The 19488-nt window shown below is 52.2% G+C and overlaps 1 protein-coding gene across 3 annotated transcripts in view; it reads left to right on the top strand.

The window, feature by feature from the left end:
• Positions 1-17808, top strand: part of ZNF423 (zinc finger protein 423) — a 366350-nt gene extending 348542 nt beyond the window's left edge. For all 3 annotated transcript variants that reach the window (XM_057300143.2, XM_034940121.4, XM_034940120.4), the window contains one exon: positions 17114-17808. In XM_057300143.2, coding sequence (XP_057156126.1) covers positions 17114-17143 — 30 coding nt within the window. In that variant the 3' untranslated portion in view covers positions 17144-17808. The remainder of the gene's footprint in view (positions 1-17113) is intronic.
• The last annotated feature ends 1680 nt before the right edge of the window (positions 17809-19488 follow it).

Here is a 19488-nt window from a genome sequence, read left to right as displayed (position 1 = left end):
ATTCTATTTTCACTTTTTATTTTTATTTTTTAAGAAAGAGAATCTTGCTCAGGCTGCAGTGCAATGGTGTGATCATAGCTCTCTGCAGCCTTGAACTCCTGGGTTCAAGCAGTACTCCCACCTCAGCCTCCTGAGTAGCTGGGACTACAGGTGCACACCACTATACCCAGCTAATGTTTTTATTTTTTGTAAAGATAGGGTTCACTATGCTGCCTAGGCTGGTCTAGAACTCCTGGCCTCAAGCAATTTTACTGCCTTGGCCTTCCAAAGTGCTGGGATTACAGGCATGAGCCATGCGCCTAGCTGGTTGTCTGTGTTTTAAAACAGAGAATTTCCATCATCATAAAGAGTCATTTAGCTAGTGCTTTTTGAGTGCCCGGCATTGTTCTTAGCACTGGTAGGCATAAAAACATTTGATCCTCACAATGCCTCTAATATGAAGACAAGCAAAATGAGGCACAGAGAGGTCAACTAACCCCCCAAGGCCTCAGAGCTGGTTAATGCTGGACCCAGGCCACCAGCCCCGGATTCTGTCCTCTTCACCACCACACTAAATGGCTGGATTTATTGATTTTTCTATAAATCAGGCCTGGCAGCCCCTGGCCGACATTTCTGTGTGACCCCTTTGGATACTGGGATGTGCTTCCTGGTTCAACACAGCCCACAACTGGCCTTCCTTACCTGGCTTACTACCAACTTGCACTGTGAGTTTGTAACCCCGTTGAAACACTTCACAGTTTGCAATTATTATCTCATTGGTGCCTCTGCAACCATTGGTGCCTCTGCAACCTTCTAGGGGCCACTAGAAATGCTCTTGACTCTCACCATTTTGTAGACTTGAATACAGGCTTGGGACCTGGGCATTAAAGTAGGATACTGGCAGAGAGAAGTGGGGCTTGTGGTGGGATTGTGGAATGTGTTCTACTCATTTGGGATTGAGTGTTTGAGCGGAGGAGGCAAGTGAGGCTCTCTGCTTCCTGCGCAGTGACCAGTTTCCCAGCTGAGGCCACACCTGGAGGTATAGTCTAGACAGCTGCAGCCCTGACCTGTGGCGCCATCTTTGTTTCCTCATCTTTGCCTCAGAAGCTGCCACATCAAAAATGTGGTATTGGCCAGGCGTGGTGGCTCACACCTGTAATCCCAGTGCTTTGGGAGGCTGAGGCAGGAGAATTGCTTGAGGTCAAGAGTTTGAGACCAGGCTGGACAACATAATGAGACCCCGTATCTACCAAAAAAAATGTGGGATCATCCATGTTTTTTAGTTGACAGAGATGACAAAGCCCTGTGGTTAGTATTAGTTATGACCCTATTAAGTGTCCATACAGCATTTTACATGTTATAAAACCTTTTACATATGTTATCTAACTTGAAGCTTCTAACAAGGCAATGAGGTAGATATTATTAGTCTTACTTTTCAGGTGAGTGAAGGAGTACTTAGAGAAGCGAGTGACTTGGCTAGGGTCAGAAAGACAGTAATTAGCCAAGGCAAGATTTGATCTCCAAAGCCCATTGTCTTCTCATCAACTCATCAACGTTTACCGTCCTACCCACTTATTTATTCATGCACTCCTCTTCCTCCCACCATTCATCCATTCATCTACACATTTATCCATCCACCCACCAATCCATCTACTCATCCATCCACTCACCAATCCATCTACTCATCCATCCACTCACCAATCCATCCACCCATCCATCCATCCATGCATCCATCCTCTCATCCATCCTCCAGCCACCCATCCACTCATCCATCAATCCATCTGTCTATCAATCTATCACCTACCCATTCGTCCACCTACCCATCTCTCCACCTATCCATCCACTCACCAATCTGTCCACCGATCCTTCCATCTATCTATCCACCCACCTTTCCATCCATCCATACATCTGTCCATCACCTACACACCATTTCATCTATCCATCCATCCATCTATTCATTCATCTACCCATCAATCTGTCATCCACCCACTCCTCCACCTACCCACCTATCTATCCACCCATCCACCCACTCACCAATTCATCCACTATCCATCTTCCACCTACCTATTCCTCCATCTACCCATCCATCCATCTGTCCATCATCCGTCTACCATCCATTCCCCCATACCCATCTACCCACCTATCCATCATTTATCCATCCCTCCATCATCTACCATCCATCTCCCTATCCATCCAGCTACACGTTCTTTCACCATCATCACCCTCCAGTATTGAGTGTGAGGTACGTGTCAAGAACCACGCAGCTTTTCGGATGCCTTCTTCGTGTGCTCTTAATTTCACACTTCGCTCTTACCTATCCCTCTCCTTACTTTAAAACTGTGCATATACCTACACACACATACACACACACACGAAAGCACACACCCCTCTGGTGAGATGAGTGGGATGGGACAGACTGGGGATATAGATAATTCTTGGTTTGCATTATGAAAACCAGTGACTTCTGCCTGGTGATAGAAGTGGGGGGCACAGGGCAGACCCACTTGATCATTGTGGGGCAGGTATCTGGGCAGTGACAATGTGCCCACTGTTTGGTTGGAGGCTGGGTATGTATGAGAGGGCAGACAAGGCATTTGAGGCCAGGCCACAGCATTCTTCAGCCTCATCAGTGGGACCAGCTTCCAAAGAGTGGGCAGCCCATGGAGCCCTGCCTTTCTGGGTGACGGGATCACCCTTTGCTGGGTGCCAGGTTGGACCCCCTCTCTGGACTGGCAAGGGTGTACACCTACGTGTTTCCCAAGAACCGTCACAATCATAAAGTGTAATCGGTCTCAGCTGCAGTTTTGATCACTGGTGCGTGCACACAATTTATCACAGCAAATTAGGTCCATCCTTACAAGCTTCTGCCCTGCAGCCTGGGGGTCTGTCAGCAAGGGGGCTGGGCCATGAGGGGCTGGGGGCCATTCTTGGGGGTTGATGGGCCATGTTTTCTGAGGAGGCCCCCTCAGAATATCCGCCAGAACAGTTCTTAGTCTGTAGGACTTAATTTTCTAGAAATTTTGAGGATGCAGGAAAGTTTTCCTTTTAACCAAAATTTGGAAGAAAGTAAAAATGGACACGATCAAAGCTTCCTTATATCATTTGCAAATCCTAAAAGCACTGGGTTAGTTTGGGGACCTGAACATATGTGTTCTGTATAATTAGTGACCGTGTGACCTAGATTTTCCAGTACAGTCCTGATTTCAAGTACTCCATCCCAGCTCTTGGCTATTTGTCCTGATTTTTGGTTTGTGGAATATGGTGACTCTATGTGGATCTTGGTTTTCTCATCATATTTTGATGAATAAATATTTAAAGTGGTAAAGGCTTGCAGAGTCAGAAAAAATTTTCTCCCACTTATTTTTTTCCAACCTGGCAAAACATGTCATGTGTAGGTGTGCCCTGTGCTCACCTTCCTGCCTCCCACCTGCCCTGCCAGAGCAAACACAGACACTTCCTTCCTGCAGCATTTGTAAGCCATCAGGGCCCCCTTTGCTGGACTGGCCTATGACTGCAGGTGAGGCCTTTCCATAGGGGAAAGAGCTCCCAGTTCCACAAGTCTCTTGAGGTCTTCTGTTCTTCCACTAGCTGGCACTGGGAGCCACACTGTAGACAACAGTGGACGGCTCAGCCCCAGCAGCACAGAGAAAGCCCCTCTGCTTGCACTCAGCTGGTGGCATGTTGTCCTGGGATGCTGTGGCTCCCTCCCACCCAGCTGAGGATGTCTCGGGCTGCTATGATCTGTGCACCTTCCAGCCAGGAATGTTGCTGAGTGTCTTAGCTATTGGTGCAGCAACCCTTTCTCTTACCTTCTAAGATCCTGCCCACTTTTTTGTTGTTGGTGGTGGTAACAGAGTCTCATTTTGTCACCCAGGCTGGAGTGCAGTGGCACAATCTCAGCTCATTGCAACCTCCGCTTCCTGGGTTCAAGCGATTCTCCTGCCTCAGCCTCCCAAGTAGCTGGGATTACAGACACACGCTGCCATGCCCAGCTAATTTTTGTATTTTTGGTAGAGATGGGGTTTCACCATGTTGGCTAGGCTGGTATCGAACTCGTGGCCTCAAGTGTTCTGCCCACCTTGGCCTCCCAAAGTGCTGGCCTCCCAAAGTGCTGGCCTCCCAAAGTGCTGGGATTACAGGTGTGAGCCACTGTGCCTGGCCTGTTTTTCATTGTAAAAATTCACATAGCATAAAATTTACCATCTTAACCACTTTTAAGTGCTGGTTCAGTGGCATTCAGCACATTGACACTGTTGTGCAATCATCACCACCATCTACCTCCAGAACTTTTTCATCTTTCCCATCTGAAACTCTGTTCCTGTTAAACATTAACTCCCCATTTCCCCTTTTCCCAGCCCCCAGCAGCCACTGTTCCACTTTCCATCTCTATGATTTGGCTGTTTTAGGCACCTCGTACAAGAGAAATCATAAAATAATTCATTCCACCTGGCCTAGTGTCCTCAAAGGATCCATCCCAGCTTTAAGAAAAAGGTATAACCTGCTCTGGGCATGGCCGGGGCAAGGGTTATGGGGAAGACAGTGGAGCGGGGCAACTGTATTTTTTCTTCTTCTCCCTTGACCCTATCAGTGGAGGCCTGGCTTTGCTACAGTAGCTTGCAGGCTGTCATTTCAGAAATACTCGTTGAGTTTTTACCAAGTACAGGCTCTGAGCTAATGGGGTACAGTGGAGAGCTGAGACAAGGTCCCTGCCTTGTTGCGCTGATGGTGTCATGAGGGGCAGTTGGCCATGGTGCGTCAACAACCAGGTCACTGCAAGTTGCAGGACATGCAGAGTTGAAACCTCTGCAAGGTGCAGAGCGATGTTGTGATGGGAGTCTGTGGTCAGCGGACAGGAAGCCTGCTCCAGGAGGATGGCTCCGATGTGGAGAAGCCCCAGGAAAACTGGGGTGTGGGGGACACTCTGGATAGCAGGAGTGCTGCTGGGAGGGGGAGGGGCTTCCGGGCTGCGGTGTTTGGGGGCCTGGCAGAAGGTGGTGGCTGAGGCTGTGGGCCAGCGAGAACCAGACCATGGAGGGCCATCTGGGCTGTGGTCAGAGTCTGGATGTGTTCCGGGTGTGGGTGGGACCCGCCAGGGAGTTTAAAAAGCAGAAACCCTTCTACAGCTCTGCCTCCTCGAGGAGACAACCCGGACTGTGCTTCACGTTGTTTTCTCAGCTTTCCTTTGCCAGGAAGGGGGCCTTCAAGGGGCCCTTGCGTCCTGGGCAGGTGGGGCTGCTGGAGGGACCCAGCAGTGGGGTGAACGTGGGGCAGATTAGCCGCACAGGGTAGACAGAAGGCCAAAGTAAAAGTAACTGGCCTCTGACCGCTTAGCACTACATGGTTAGTGTCAGGACTGGGGTGTGTGTGTGTGTTTCTGGGGGGGGATTCGAGGGTATCCATGAGTGTGTACCTGCATGGGGTTGTGGGGTGTCCATGAGTGTGCATGGGATTGTGGGGTATCCGTGTGTGTGTGAGTGTGCATGGGATTGTGGGGCATCCATATGTGTGTGTGTGTGTGTGTATGCGTGCACATGGGATTGTGGGGACCTATGTGTGTGGGCACATGGGATTGGGGGGTATCCGTGTGTGGGGAGGGTGGGCACATGAGGGGGGCAGGTGTGTGTGTGTGTGTGTGTGTGTGTCTAGAGTATTTGTGTGTGTGCATGCATATAGAGTGGTGTGTGCACAGTAATAGGAACGCTGCCTTGGGAGGCTGCTTTCGTAAGCACCCCAAGGGGCTGCCCCTCTACCATGCCTGGCCTCTCCTATTCCCCATGGGACACTGTGGAGGGTAGAAGGGAGGGATCTCAGGTCCTTTGAAGCAAGGAAGGTGTGGGGGTTACTTATGGTCCAGATTTTTGAATGCGGTCATGTGGCAAACTCTGGCGCTTGTCTCTCCAGATAGCCCACGGACAACCCCCGAGACAGCCGTATTGAGCCTCCTGGGTGGCTCTAGGAAAGTGGGAGTTTCTGGTCTCCTTACATGCTCCTTGGTCTCCCAGGTTTGCCAGCACCTGGCGCACCCAGAAACACTTGGGCTGGCTGGGTGGGAATGCCCATGAGGCAGCAGAACCCAGGACATATGGATGGTTCTGTCTTAACAGAACTTCATCTTCTACCCTTACCCTCTTCGTCAGAACTTAACCACACCGAGTCCCACATCCCAGCCCCTTGGCTGAGGATTCAACTAATGTTGGGCCATCTGCTGCCTAATGACACCACTCCCCACCTCACTTCAGGGTGTCTGGGGCTTCTAGAGGCCCTCATCAACTCCAGAGGTCTCAAGCTGGTGGCCCGAGGGCCAGATTCAACCTGCAGATATGTTTTCGTGGGCTTGCATAGTACTTTAAACATCAAGAAAGTTTATGGATTTATTTTACTTCCTTTTTCCCCCAACTTTTATTTTAGATTCCAGGAATACATGTGCAGGTTAATTACATGGGTATATTGCATGCTGCTGAGGTTTGGGGTATGACTGAATGCATCACCCAGGTCATGAACATAGTATCTCATAGGTTGTTTTTCAACCCTTGTCCCCTCCCTCCCTCCCAGCTCTTTTATTCCCCAGTTTCTATTGCTCCCAACTTTATGTCTGTGCGCACCACAGTGTTTAACTCCCATTTATGAGTGAGAACATGTGGTATTTGGTTTTCTGTGTCTGCGTTAGTTCACTTAGGATAATGGCTGCTAGCTGCATCCATGTTGCTGCAAAGGACATGATTTTATTCTTTTTTATGGATGCATAATATTCCATGATATATATATGTACCACATTTTCATTATCCAACCCACTCTTGGTGGGCGCCTGGGTTGGTTTCATGTCTTCGCTATTGTCAATAGTGCTGCAGTGGACATATGAGTTCATGTTTCTTTTTGGTGGAATGCTTATTTTCCTTTGGATGCATCTGCAGTAATGGGATTGCTGGGTTGAATGGTAGTTCAATTCTTAGTTCTTTGAAAAATCTCCAAACTGCTTTCCACAGTGTCTGAACTAATCTGCATTCCCACCAACAGTGTATAAGCATTCCTCTAAGAAAGTTGATATTTTAAACAAATCTAAATTTCCAGTTTTCTTGCAAAACTGGAAGCAATACTGGGCCTATATTCGCATGTGGCAGTCATTGCCTAGAGCTGACAAGTGCTGCCTCTTCTTGACAAAGTTTGAGTTCTTGGGGCTGACACGGACCCCACTGGGTCTTACTGCTTTGCACCTGGCCTGTGCTGCACTTGTCCATGGTGTGAACCTGACAGCACCCACACTCTAATTTTGAGGCCTCCATCCAGACATGCAGTTCCATGTGATCAGAGGAATCCTCCCCACTGCAGACAGATCTCCTGGAATTAACCCGCTCTTTTTCATGACATAAACATTTTCTGAGCATTGGTACCCCTGCTGACAGGTGCTTCCGTCTTCCCAAACTGCTTCACGTGCATGATCTTCTTTGACCCACACTAAGAGCAACAGATATACTTTGAAGTGAACCCTTTTTTGGTTTTGAGAACCCATCCACCCAATAGCCTTTTTTTTTTAAAATGAGGTCTCACCCTGTGGCTGGAGTGCACTGGCATGATCCTAGTTCACTGCAGCCTCAAATTTCTGGGCTCAAGTGATCCTCCCGCCTCAGCCATCCGAGTAGCTGGGACTACAGGCACACGCCACCATACCCACCTAATTTTTTTTTTTTTTTTTCGTAGAGATGGGGTTTCACCCAGGCTGATCTCAAACTCCTGGCTTCAAGTGATCCTCCCACCTCAGCCTCCAAAGTGCTGGGATTCCAGGCATGAGCCACTCACCCAGCTCCAGTGCCATTTTTTATGGAGTTTCGTCACTTCCACCCCAGGCTCTTCTCAAGGCTTTGCAAGAGGTGCACTTGACTGGATTCCTGGCCCAGCAGCATCAGATTGGGGCCCCATCTTTTAGGGGTCTGATTCAGGCTCTTTTAGGGCAGGGGACTGTGCACTAATTCATATTTGAGATGAGCTGTCCCACGGGGGCCTGGTTTCAAGCAGGCTGCTGTGGTTAGAATGGAGTTTGCAGTGGCCACAGGTTGACAAGATCAGTGCAGCATTTCTACCCAGGAGGGGGCCAAAGGCCACAGAAGTGAACTTGTGGTCACCTGGCACACTGTTGCAAGGACCCCCGATTTTCAGTCCTGAATCTGCTGCTAGGTACCCTGTCCCCAAGGGGCTTAGCCACTGGGTACCCCCACCTTCTTTGGAGAAACAGCAGCAGTAGGTGGGGGTCACATTAACTCAGGCCTCAGAGTCAGGCATAGACTCTGTTGCTGAGGAGGAGCAAGTCTATAAGCAGCCCTGGAAGCATTCCATCTTCCTTTGCTTGTGACAACAGCCATAAAACTCTCATTTTCCCTTGCATGGCTGCTATCTAAAGTCTCACCGCTCACCCGATTCTCTGCTCACAAACAGACTGACGGGGCCCATTTGCATTCTGAAGTGCAGCTCCCCTGAGTCCCCTGTCCCTCCAGGCAGGTATTATTAGTCCCCTTGTTTTGTTGGGTGACTCTGAATGGGAGCCTGTTTACGGGCTGGGTTCCTAATAGAAGGCTTCGGTTCCCTCCTAATAATCTATCCCCTGGTGGGTTTTATTTCCAAAGTACAGCAGTACAGAACCTGCCCTCTTGGGAGTTTATTGGGCTTTTTTCTTCCCCACAATATTTTCTCCCACGTTTTCATGCGAGGGAAGAGTTTCCTGCTCATGGAACTGATTGTTGACCAAGCCACCTGCGTTGGTCTTTTGTGTCCTGGCAAGAGGGGGTTCACGGAAAGTGGGGGGCACCCTCCTCCCTGCCTCGGCTCCATAGAGCATCTCAAGAACACGGAAAACCTGGATCCAGTTGGCATCAATAAAAGGAGTCTGGGTCAGAGGCTGTGTGGATGTGGCTCTTTCTCAAATGTTACCCCAGGTGACTCAGGTCGCTGCATCTGCTTCTGCTATTGGTTCGGCAAGGAAGCTGCAGAACCCCCACCCCAAAGCCAATCCCCTTGCTCCTTGGAAGTTGGAATCTCCCTCTAGGCTGGGAGTTCCGGATGAATTGAGGCTCTCACAAGAGAGACAGCTTCCCTGGCTGAGCGTTGCAACACTCATCTCCTGCTGCTCCGGGGTGGCAGACGACAGGCTGTCTCACTGTCTGGCAGGCAGGGACGGGAAAACCTCACGCACATCCCGTGCATGGAAGAGCTGCTGCTCCCTCTGCCATAGGACATCTCAGGGCTTTGTCCAAGGCCAGTGGGCCACCAGCTTCACTCTGAGGCCAGGGTTGGGTGTCACACCCACTCGGGCAAACCTTGCCCTGCCCTCTGCGTAAATGAGGCAAACCTCGGCTTGCTGGGTGGGGGTCATGGGAGAAGTGAGGTATGTCCACGTCATAGCCTGGGCCCCGGGGGATTGACTGCATCACAGGGCAGGCATTTAGAGGGAACCTTGGCCATCACTCACTCCTAATTTTAATGACATGCATTAGCTAAATTGTGTTCTGAGTATTCATTCGGCGCTGTTTATGGTGTGCTCTCGAGTATGCTTACCGTTTGTCAGAAGTGCAAACTAGCGAACATATGAGCCTTTAAGACAGGCCATCTGTTCGTCTTAGACCCTTGGACGATTGTCAAACGCTTCTAAAAATAAGTGCTCACAAGCAGAGAGGGGCTGCCCAGGTGATACACAGCAGATAGGGGAGGCAGGGCTGCCTGTATCTATACCCTTCCCAAAGGGAAAGAAGTAAAGTGTGGGAGGAAAGGGGAAGGTTTTCCAGGGAACAGGGGATGGGAGCAGAGGGAAATGATGGGCGAGAAGGCCCTGCTGACACACCTTTTTGGCTGGAGGCATGAGCTTCTCCCTGTGTCTTGCCTCTCCTGTAACTCCACAGCTCAAATACCTTCCATGGCTCCCCATGGCCCAGATTTAAGGGCAAGCTGCCTCATCTGGCATCAAGGAGCCTCATCAATAAGGCCCCCGCCTTCCTCTCCAGGCTGGTCTCCATGGCACATACCCTGTGCTTCTGCCAAGCTGAATTATTCATTGTTCCCCCAACATATGCTGCACTTTTCACATCTCACAGGCAGAACAGTGTGGTGGTGAAGAGTGGGCTCTGCAGACAGACTGCATGGGTGCAGACCCAGCACTGCCATCACCAATGGCAGGACCTGGGCCTCTCTGCGCCTCAGTTTTCTCATCTGTAAAATAGGGAGGATGAGAGTATTTAATGCACAGGGCAGTCGTGAGGCTTAAATGAGCTAATATGGGTGGAGGTTAAGAATGGTGTCAGTGTTAGCAGCGATCATGATCGGTGCCATTCCCACCTTCGTGCTGTTGTCCAGGGGTTCACTCTGCCTGGAAAACCATCTCTCAAGCTCTCACACACACACCCAGTGCAAATCCTCACCTGGGCTGTCCTTAAAGGGCAGCTAAAAGGCCAGCTTCTTCCTTAAGCATCTCCTATTGGAAGTCCTCTCTCTATAGTCCTTAAAAGGCCAGGATTGTGCCTCACTTGCTCTCTTCCATCTACTGCACAGGGCCAGGCGCCTTGTTTGCTAAGTGAACAAATAACGGGACCCAACTTCACCCCTGCCGAGCACGAACATGGCTGCCACTTCAGCCTCAAGGGCTACTTCTTCCCCTGGAAAGGGAATCTCTCAGTGGTTAAGGTGCATTCTCGGGCTTGGCCCTAGCTCCTGGAGAAAGTGAGTTGTAAAGCCAGCCTTGTGAGAGCCACTGTGGCTGGAACCTGCCAGGGAGTGGCCAGTGATGGGCAGTGGGGAGAAGGGGGATTGGCCACAACCTCTTTCCCAACCGGAAATCATAGTGAGGTGATGTGCAGGCCGGGTGGCTCTGCAGGTGGGGCCGGGAGAGCAGGGTGGGATGCTCTGGGTGTGGGGGCTGAGTGTTCTTGTGCCTTCATATGCTGTAGGGACTCAAAGACTCAAGGGCCAGAACCACGGCCTAGTCTCCAGAGAAGAGCCAAGCCTTCTTTTTTGCCTCTTAATGGTCTTCAGGGTCTATGAGTTTGGCCATCGGCACCCTCACCATGAAACTGTGAGCTCCTCACGGGAGGGCGCTGGAGCTTCTCAACCTGTCTGTGCCCAGTGCCCAGCCCAGGGCCTGACAGACAGGAACTCAGTGAACATCTGTGGAAGAAATGGATGCATTGATGGATGGATGGATGGATGGATGGATGGATGGATGGATGGATGGATAGATGAATAGATGGGTGGATGGATGGATGGGTGAGTGGATGGGTGGATGAGTGCACACCTATTCCATCCCCCATGGAGTCTCCCTGAGGCTGTCCTCCCCTGCAGACATGGCATTCTGTTCCTGAAGGTGGGGAGGAGAAAGCAGTGATTTGTGGGTACAGGGGTTCTAGCCAGGGGGGATTGTGGGGAGGGGATAATGACACCTGTTGTTCCAAGGGCAGGACCATCCAAAGTTCAGCCATCTTGGGATCGTTTTTAAGACCTTGCCAGCCCTTTGGACACCCAGAGGGGAAGGGGGAGGGGTACAGCTGGTCAGTCCATTAAACCTTTATGAGGCCCTCACTGTAAGCCCCAATCGTGCCTGGTCCCACAGAAGTGGCAAGGAGCAAACAGTCCCTCTGCCATGGAGCACCCTGCCAGGTCAGGAAGACCAGAAGACAGTCCTCATGCCACAGAGCACCCTGCTGGGTCAGGAAGACCAGCACAGACACCACTATGGAGATCTGTGGAGCATTTACCGTAGCCAGACTGGGACGTATGCAGGCATTATCTCCTGAGTCCTCAGGGCATCTGTATTAGTCTGTTTTGTGTTGCTATAAAGAAATACTTGAGGCTGGGTAATTTATGAAGAAAACAGTTTTATTTGGCTCACAGTTCTATAGGCTGTAGAGGAAGCAAGGTGCCACCATCTGTTTCTGGTGAGGCCTCAGGAAGCTTCCAATGATGATGGAAGGCAAGGGGAGCTAGTCCGTCACCTGGGGAGAGAGAGAGATTGCAAGGAGGCACCAGACATTTTTTAACAAGCAGATCTCATGGTAACTCATTACTGCCCAGAGGACACCAAGCTGTCCGTGAGGGATCCTCTCCCATGACCTAAACACCTCCCACTAGGCCCCACCTCCAATACTGGGGATCCCATTTCAACATGAGATTTGGAGGGGACAAACATCCAAACCCTATCAGCATCTTAGGAAGAGGGCTGTGTTATTACCCACCCCCAAAACCCGGAGGTCACAGAACTTGCCCAAGGCCACATGGCCAGTAAGTGGCAGAGCCAAGATTCAAACCCAAGGCGTAGCCCATCTCGTCCCACTAAAGCTTCCTGCCCACCTTGAGGTCACCAGGGCAGTGGCTAGCACCAATGGGGCACTTGCTAAGGACAAGGCAAGGTGCTAGGACTTTACAGACACTGTCATCAGAGTAGCTGAGAGCCAGGAGAGGCAGCTAGCAGGGTGTGTGGAGAAGCTCTTTTGCTTTATGCTGCTGGCATGCTTAAGCCCCTCACGTCTCTCCCACTTGACATGGCGATGGATAGGTATCAAAGGGAGACCAGGCAGGGTCCCACGCCTAAGCCACAGAGAATGGAGCCAAGATCTTGAGAAGCAATCCTGGGCTTCAGACTAGGGAGAGGCACACAGTGTTCCTGTTTGTGACTGTGTTGGGCATGGAGGTGGGCTGAGCCAGGGCCCCCTCCTGGGGCGCGCAAAACCAGCATCGGACCCCAGCTGAACCTCCAAGGAGCCCATTCCCTCTAGTGTGTGGCGGTGCTTTGGGAAGGACAGTGTAGCCACCAGGCTCTGTACTCCGGCCCGCTCCTTCCATGCACAAAACATTACCCTGGATTGGGTTCAGGATCAGGATCATTTTGCTGCTGAATTCCCAGCAACAAGCATAGTGGCTCATTGGCTCAAAGATGAATGAATGAATGAGCAACCATGAAATGAATGCTGGGCTTCTTTCCTTCCAGAGGCTGAGGGTGTGTCAGGGAACCAGTTCCTGAGTGCTCTGCTGACGATTTGCACAGAGAGGGCTCTTTTTGTGGGTCTCACTAGGACCCAGGATAGGCCTGCCCCCAGCATAGGCAGCACACAGGTTTCTGTGCCCGGGCCCATGCCATCCCCTTGGCTATCACTGTCTTGTGTCCCTGGCCCCGTGTGCCAGGCAGAGGCTCCCAAAACAGGCTGTACCAGAAACCTCCATCCAGGAGAGCACACGAGCTCTGCTGAGTGGATGGATTGAGGCTGCAAACCATTGCTGCCCACCCCCTCCTGCTCTCCCGTTTTATTTTCCTCACCTGCTTCTCTGGCCCACACCTGTGTCTCCCTGGCAGGCAGCGAGGCCGAGTGGATGCCAGGCCTCCCTCTAGGCATTTTCCAGTCCTTCCCTGGGCCCCTGTCTCCACCCCCAGCGTTTATGGTGGTGGGAAGTGTTCATCTGTGGGGTGGGTAGCATCTTTAAAAAACGATTTTCTTCCTTCTCTAAAGGGGCTAAATATAGCACAGGCATAAACAGAGAAAGAGACATTAAGGCTGAATGCCCTTGTGAGAACTATGCTGGATGGAAAGAACTCTTTAAGAAGGTTTGCTGAACCTCTCCACGTTCCTCAAACCACAGCTTCTAGCTGTGGGGGACAGACCGCGGGTTATTTCGGGGTTATTGAACTGTGCTGATTGCAGTGGCTGTCCAGAGCTGCTCTGTGTCCTGGTGTTGGGTGACTGGTAAGTCTTGGGGACAGGGGTCCCACCACCCCCTCTGCCTGTTGAGATACTGCCCTTGGCCTATGGAGGAGCCAGTGCCCTCCTTGGCTGAGCACCTGGGCACCTCTGTGCTCCCCACCACCATCACACAAACTGATCGGGTGACCTTGACCAGTTTCCCTAGCTGAGCTGCCAGCTGCACCATTAATCCCACAAATGTTTGGGTGTCTGTGTCTAGCCCCTCTAAATCAGGCCCCTCGAGGGGTAGGCCCAGCTGGTGTCTTCCCCTCCCCCTCACTGTGCCAGTGCAGAGCAGAGCATCCAGCAGGTGCTTAATAATGTAGTGCTGAGTGAATTCTGGTGCCTGGTCCCCTTGGGGCATCAAGTTTTGACATTTCCATCTGCTGTGACATCCTGGGCTTTTGTTCCTGTCACAAAACTTCAGGGAAGGAAGTTTTATCCTTCTGTCTCAGAACGCTCTAGGAGGAAGTTCTTTCTTGAGTCTAACCTCAGAGCCCCCTGCTACTGCTATTTAAGTGGGCAGGCACACTGTGGCTTTTCCTGGGGAATGGCATAGGCATTCTGGAGCTTTCCTCACCAGTGGTCCCAGGTGTGGGTTCCAGCCTTCATCATGTCTGCACCAGCAGTGCCCCGGTGAGCCAGTGTGGGCCATGTGTGTCACACTGAGCCTGTTCTTGGCATCCTGGCAACAGGCTGCTTCATTCTCCAGAGATCCCAGACACCCCCTGTGCCCATGTTGGTAGTGGGTGGTCCTTGGGGATTTTGTGGAGATCGAATATCATGTCTGGTTTTCTGTGGCCTGTGGAACAAAGTCCATGTTTGTTGGTACTCAAGGCCTCCACTGTCCGTAGGCCATGTGCCCACCAGCCTTCCTGTGACTTCTGTGCTGGGACCTGTGCCTGCATTGCCACTTGGATTCTAGGCTCCACACCTCTGTCTCTGCTATTCTTTCCTCTTGGAATGCCCTCTCCCCTTTCCACATATCCACATCCTATCCATACATTCATTCATTTTCTTTCCATTGATTCATTCACAAATACTGCCTGAGTGTCTACTTTGTGCCAGGCCCTAGGAACCATAATTTGAGGACAAGAAAGAGCTGTCCATGTCTCCCTTCCTCATGTCCCCTCTCTTCCTCCTCCCTGTCCTCCCCCTAATAAAGAATGACCCAGCCACACCAAGATAGCAGGGGTTTTTGACTGGCGGTTGGCAGGGTGTGAAAGTGCGGACCTCCAAGTTGCTCCTGGGCAGCTGTGCCTGCTGGGGATTGGAGGCCCAGGGGTATGGTCAGGACAGTGCATGCCCAGACCTGGGTCCTGAGAAAGGAGGTGCCGCCACCCTGTGTGCAGCTCAGCAAAGGAGGTCAGTCTAGCTCATGAGAGGTGCGTGGCTGTGTGGGAGGTGGGCTGCAGGTGCCTGGAGAGGTCTGCAGGGATGGGAAGTGATCCATGTGCCTAGAGGACTCTAAGAGCAGCTTGGTTGGGAGGGAGGAGAAGGGAGGCGGGAACTGAGTCAGCAGAGGCTTGAAGGTAGCAGGAGGATGGCTGTGTAGAGTGTGGATTCGGCTCCCCACAGGACTAGCTGGCTGTCCCTGCACAAGTACAGGGAGAGGTGCCAGGGCTGGAGGGTGCGGGTTCCCATGGAAACCGCCTGCATCCCATCTGTGGCCTCAGACAACCTGCCTGGTGCCTCTGGGTCCCTGACGCCCCCGACCGAGGTGTCAGGCCTGGCCGGCAGAGGTGGCACTGTGTCTGGTGCAGAATGCGGGTGATTTGCAGACTGCGGTGCCCATGGGGTGCAGGCCCTGGGAAGCCTGGCTCCCCTGAAAATCCCCTTGCTCTAGTGGATTCCAGCCATCTGGTTCAGTGCCCGGTGCTTCCAACCTGGGTGACCTTGGGCCTGTAATTTTTGCCTTCCTAGGCCTCAATGTCTTCATCTTAAGAAGTCCCACCTCGCAAGGCTGTTGTGAGGATTGAAAGAGCGGTGCCTGCCACGGCACAGAGCACGCATGCCCACCAAGCCCCGGCCGTGCGCCTGCTCGGCCCGCATGAGCACGAGGCTGTCGCTGGGCGCTGTGGGCATCTGCTGGGAGGCAGGCGCGGGCTGCCTCTTCCCGACCGGGAGCTCGCAGGAAGGGTCGGTGACATCACCACGGGGGCCGCAGCCTTCGCAGTGCCCGTCACGGGAAGGGGCTGCGCGGAGCCCTGCTCCAGGGAGCAGGAGTGGCCCGTCTCGGCCCCGGCCCCGGCCCCGGCCCCGGCCTCGGCCTCCGGGCGAGGCTACTGGCATCACCTGGTCGCCCTCGCCGCGGACCCGAGCCCAGGAGAGACGCGGTGCCTCTGCTGACCCCTGGCGGTCAGCGGCACAGCTGCAGGAGTCGCCGGGCCCTGGGGGGCGCCCAGAAGGAGCCTCTCCCGGGGATCTAGGGTCCTGTGCGGCCCCAAACAGGGCCACCCTACACCTGGTGGATGTTGCCTCCTTTCTCCAGGTGTCATGAGGTGGAGCACCACCTGAGGCTTTGATGAAATGGGTCTGAATTTGGAACACGAACCACTGAAAAGAAACAAAAAGACGGCTTTCAGATGCCAAATCCCACCCCCAGTCCCAGGCCGCTGGCTCCTGTGAAACAGATCAACCCTGCTGGCCCCCTCTGGCTGGCAGGGGGAGGAAATGCCATTGACTGTAATGAGAGGGAAACATTTGGCCACAGGGTCCCACCTGGGCCCTGGATTCCTAGGTGCATTCGGCCAAACTGCACTGAGTCCCTGTCTCTGGTTGGGCCATTGCCATGTGACCAAGCAGGCAGGCTCCCGGAGCCCAGCAGCAGAGGCTCCTCCCGCGTCTTCCTGCCGGGTGACCTGTCCCCTGCCTGGGCCGCAGGCACCACGGCCGCCCACTGCCTCAGCACGCCTGTGCCCGCTCGGGTGTTTCTTGGCCGGAGAGCTGCACAGCACATCTGCTGTCTCCCTCTGCTAGGCTCGGAGCAGCCACGGGGAAGACTGAGAGGGGGATGCGAGGGCAGCCTGCAGGCGATCAGAGTTTCCTCCTCTTCATTAGAGGAAAAGGGAGATGGAGAGGTGAACAGGGATGTTTTTAATTCCTGCCTCCTCCCCGGCATTTCCCCTTTCCCTCCACGTAGCCAGTCCCCCCGGTAAGACCTGAATGGTCTTTAAAAAAAAAAAAAAAAGCCAAAAAACAACATATAGGGAGTCCAAGTTGGCAGTAACAGGAACCTATCCCCAAGCCCCAAATCAACGTGGCGTCTTGGCAGCTGCGTCCCTGGAGCACTTTTTCCTTGTTGCATTTTGTTTTGTTATAATCGAGACGCTTTTCTGCGGCTCCCGGCGTAAATGCACTGAGTGGGAGGGACGAGCATGCTCTCCATTCTTCTCCTTCATGTGTGTCTCCTTTCTTCGCCTTTGCAGAACCACACGATGAGCCAGCACGCACAGTGAGGGATCGCTCAACAGGACACCTCTCCGCAGAAGGCTTGCCGGAGACGCCGTGGGGAGGGCCATTTGAACATTACATCCAATCAAAGTGTCATTTGCAACCCAGATGTAAAACTCTAATGATTTGGCCATGAGGCGCTGCTATTATAAGCAGCTGGAAATGAATATTAATGGCAGAGATTAAAAGTATTCCATGCTCAGTATTTTTTATTGTCCTGCTACAGCTAGTGTGCTTTTAGAGTTTCCGCCGCAGACTACATTTCTAGAGTTAGAGAAACCTGCTTTTTAAGGCTATTGTCCTTTGTTCCTTCATGTATTATATTGTTAGTTTTTAAAAAAGAATTAGTGTGATTTTTTTTCTTTGCTTCTTTTTTTTCTTTCTTGTTTTTCTTCCCCCCCCACCCCCTTCGGTTAACTACTTTTTAATTGCAATTCTAGGTAATTGTGCATCGTGATGTGATTGCTTGGCTATTGTCTGAATATTTCCTTTTAATTTTTTAATTAAAGACTAATGCTTTGATTGGATTTGCCAGTTCACCGGACAGTGATTAAAACTATGTAATGAATATAATCGGTTTCAGTGCAACTGGATGGCCTGCTTTTAAATGTGACTTAATCTGACTGCAGTAACTAGTACAGTTCAATAAAGGGAATCCATACGATTAGCATCTGGCTGCCTGGTTCTCTCCTCCCCAGCCTAGGGCCGCGTGGGGGGCTGTCAGCTCCTGTAAGGTGTGTTCCCCTACAAGTTCCTGTGGGCTTGCATACGCCCTTGGGGACCTGCACACAATAGACCCTGCTCCCCTTGGAAAAGAATCGTAGTAACCTAATGCATGCAGACTGGACAGGCTGGCAGTGGCCACAGGAGTCAAAGCAGAAGACCCCTTAATGATGGAATACCCTGATCTTCCCACTCTTGGATGGGGAAACAGAGGCCCAAGGGTAACGTGCAGCTTTCCCAAGGCCACGCAGCAGGTTGGTCACCATGCTGATTGTGAAGTCTTCTTGGCTTTCCCTTCAGGGTTGTCTTTCCCCTTTGTTGGATACAGGCAGGCAAGTGGGTAGCCCTTCCCTTGCCAGGACTCCAGGTGGCACTTGGGTTCTGAGGCACGGAGATGTGTGACTGGGGACTGCAGAGCAGAGCCAGGTAGGAGCCACAGGTTCCCAGTCATAGAGATCAGTAGGATGTGAGAGCATTGAGACTGGTGGCGGGGGCCAGGTCTGGAGTGAGGCAGGCAGGGGCCTGGGGTACATTATTTCAGGGGGCACTCGCTCTCAGGGCCCCCCTACACCTGCAAGTGCTGGGAATGGGTGTCCTCTTGCATTTTACACTCTAGGCACCTTGCTTAGTTCACCTACTCCTGGCCCTGCTGGCCTCCCAGGGCCCACCCAGCAGCCTTGGTCTCCAGGCCTCCTCCATGTTACCTCCCACACCTCCATCATGCTGGTGCTCAGCTGACTTGCCAATCAGAGGCCAGAACTTGCACGGGGAAACCCTTCCTTGCTAACTTTTCACAAGGGGCAAGGAAATTGGTTATTACCCTCTGCAGAGCGGAAATGAAACAGGCAGACAGATTGCACCTAATTATAATGTAATACTAAGTCACGGGTGTGGAATTTGGAGCAATTATACCCATCATCTTCTAGAAGACTCCCATATCAAGGGGCTTCTGGTGACCTATAAGAGTTCCCCTTTCTTTCTGTCACCTCATGTAATGTTCTCACGCGGGTGGGGCTTTCAGTTTTTCAAAAGGCATCTTACATATGTGAATCATAGAGCAGACCCTGCCAGTAGTGGGCTGTTGCCTCCTGGAAACTGAAGGCTGTGAATGCCAATTTTCAGCCTCCTGGAGACCTGGCAGTTTTAGGGGAAGACCCCAGGGTAGACACCAGTGTTCCTCTAAGTGTGCCCACCCGTGGACTGGGGCTTGGGGCCTGGGGCTGGGGCTATGTCTGAGTGAGGCTGCCACACATCCACAGCCAGGCCTACCTTTTGGGCAGTGCTGGGACTGTCGATGGGACCAGTATGTCCCGGGGCCTGCCACATCTCCGTCTCAGGGCCCTCTCCAGCTCTGGATTTATCCCAAACCCCATGGAGCCCAGGTGAGCCCTCAGTAACTACCAATAGAAGATTTGATTTGACGGTTGGTGGCGTAGGGCTAAATTAGTCACTGCCCCCATTAAAAATACAGCGGGGGGTTTAAGAGCTTTTCACGCCATGTGGGAATCAGCAGCGAAGCCGGCTGATGCCTTGGGTAAGAAGAGAGGCGGCCTAGGGGACCGGGAGGTAATGAGGTTTATGGCGGTGACAAGGCAGCCAGGGAACCCCACCGACTCCCCCCTCACCC

This window comes from Pan paniscus, chromosome 18 (genome assembly GCF_029289425.2).
Source record: "Pan paniscus chromosome 18, NHGRI_mPanPan1-v2.0_pri, whole genome shotgun sequence".
Lineage (NCBI taxonomy): Eukaryota > Metazoa > Chordata > Mammalia > Primates > Hominidae > Pan > Pan paniscus.
The sequence above is the reverse complement of the archived record's forward strand: the minus strand, read 5'-3'. Positions and strand labels throughout refer to the sequence as shown.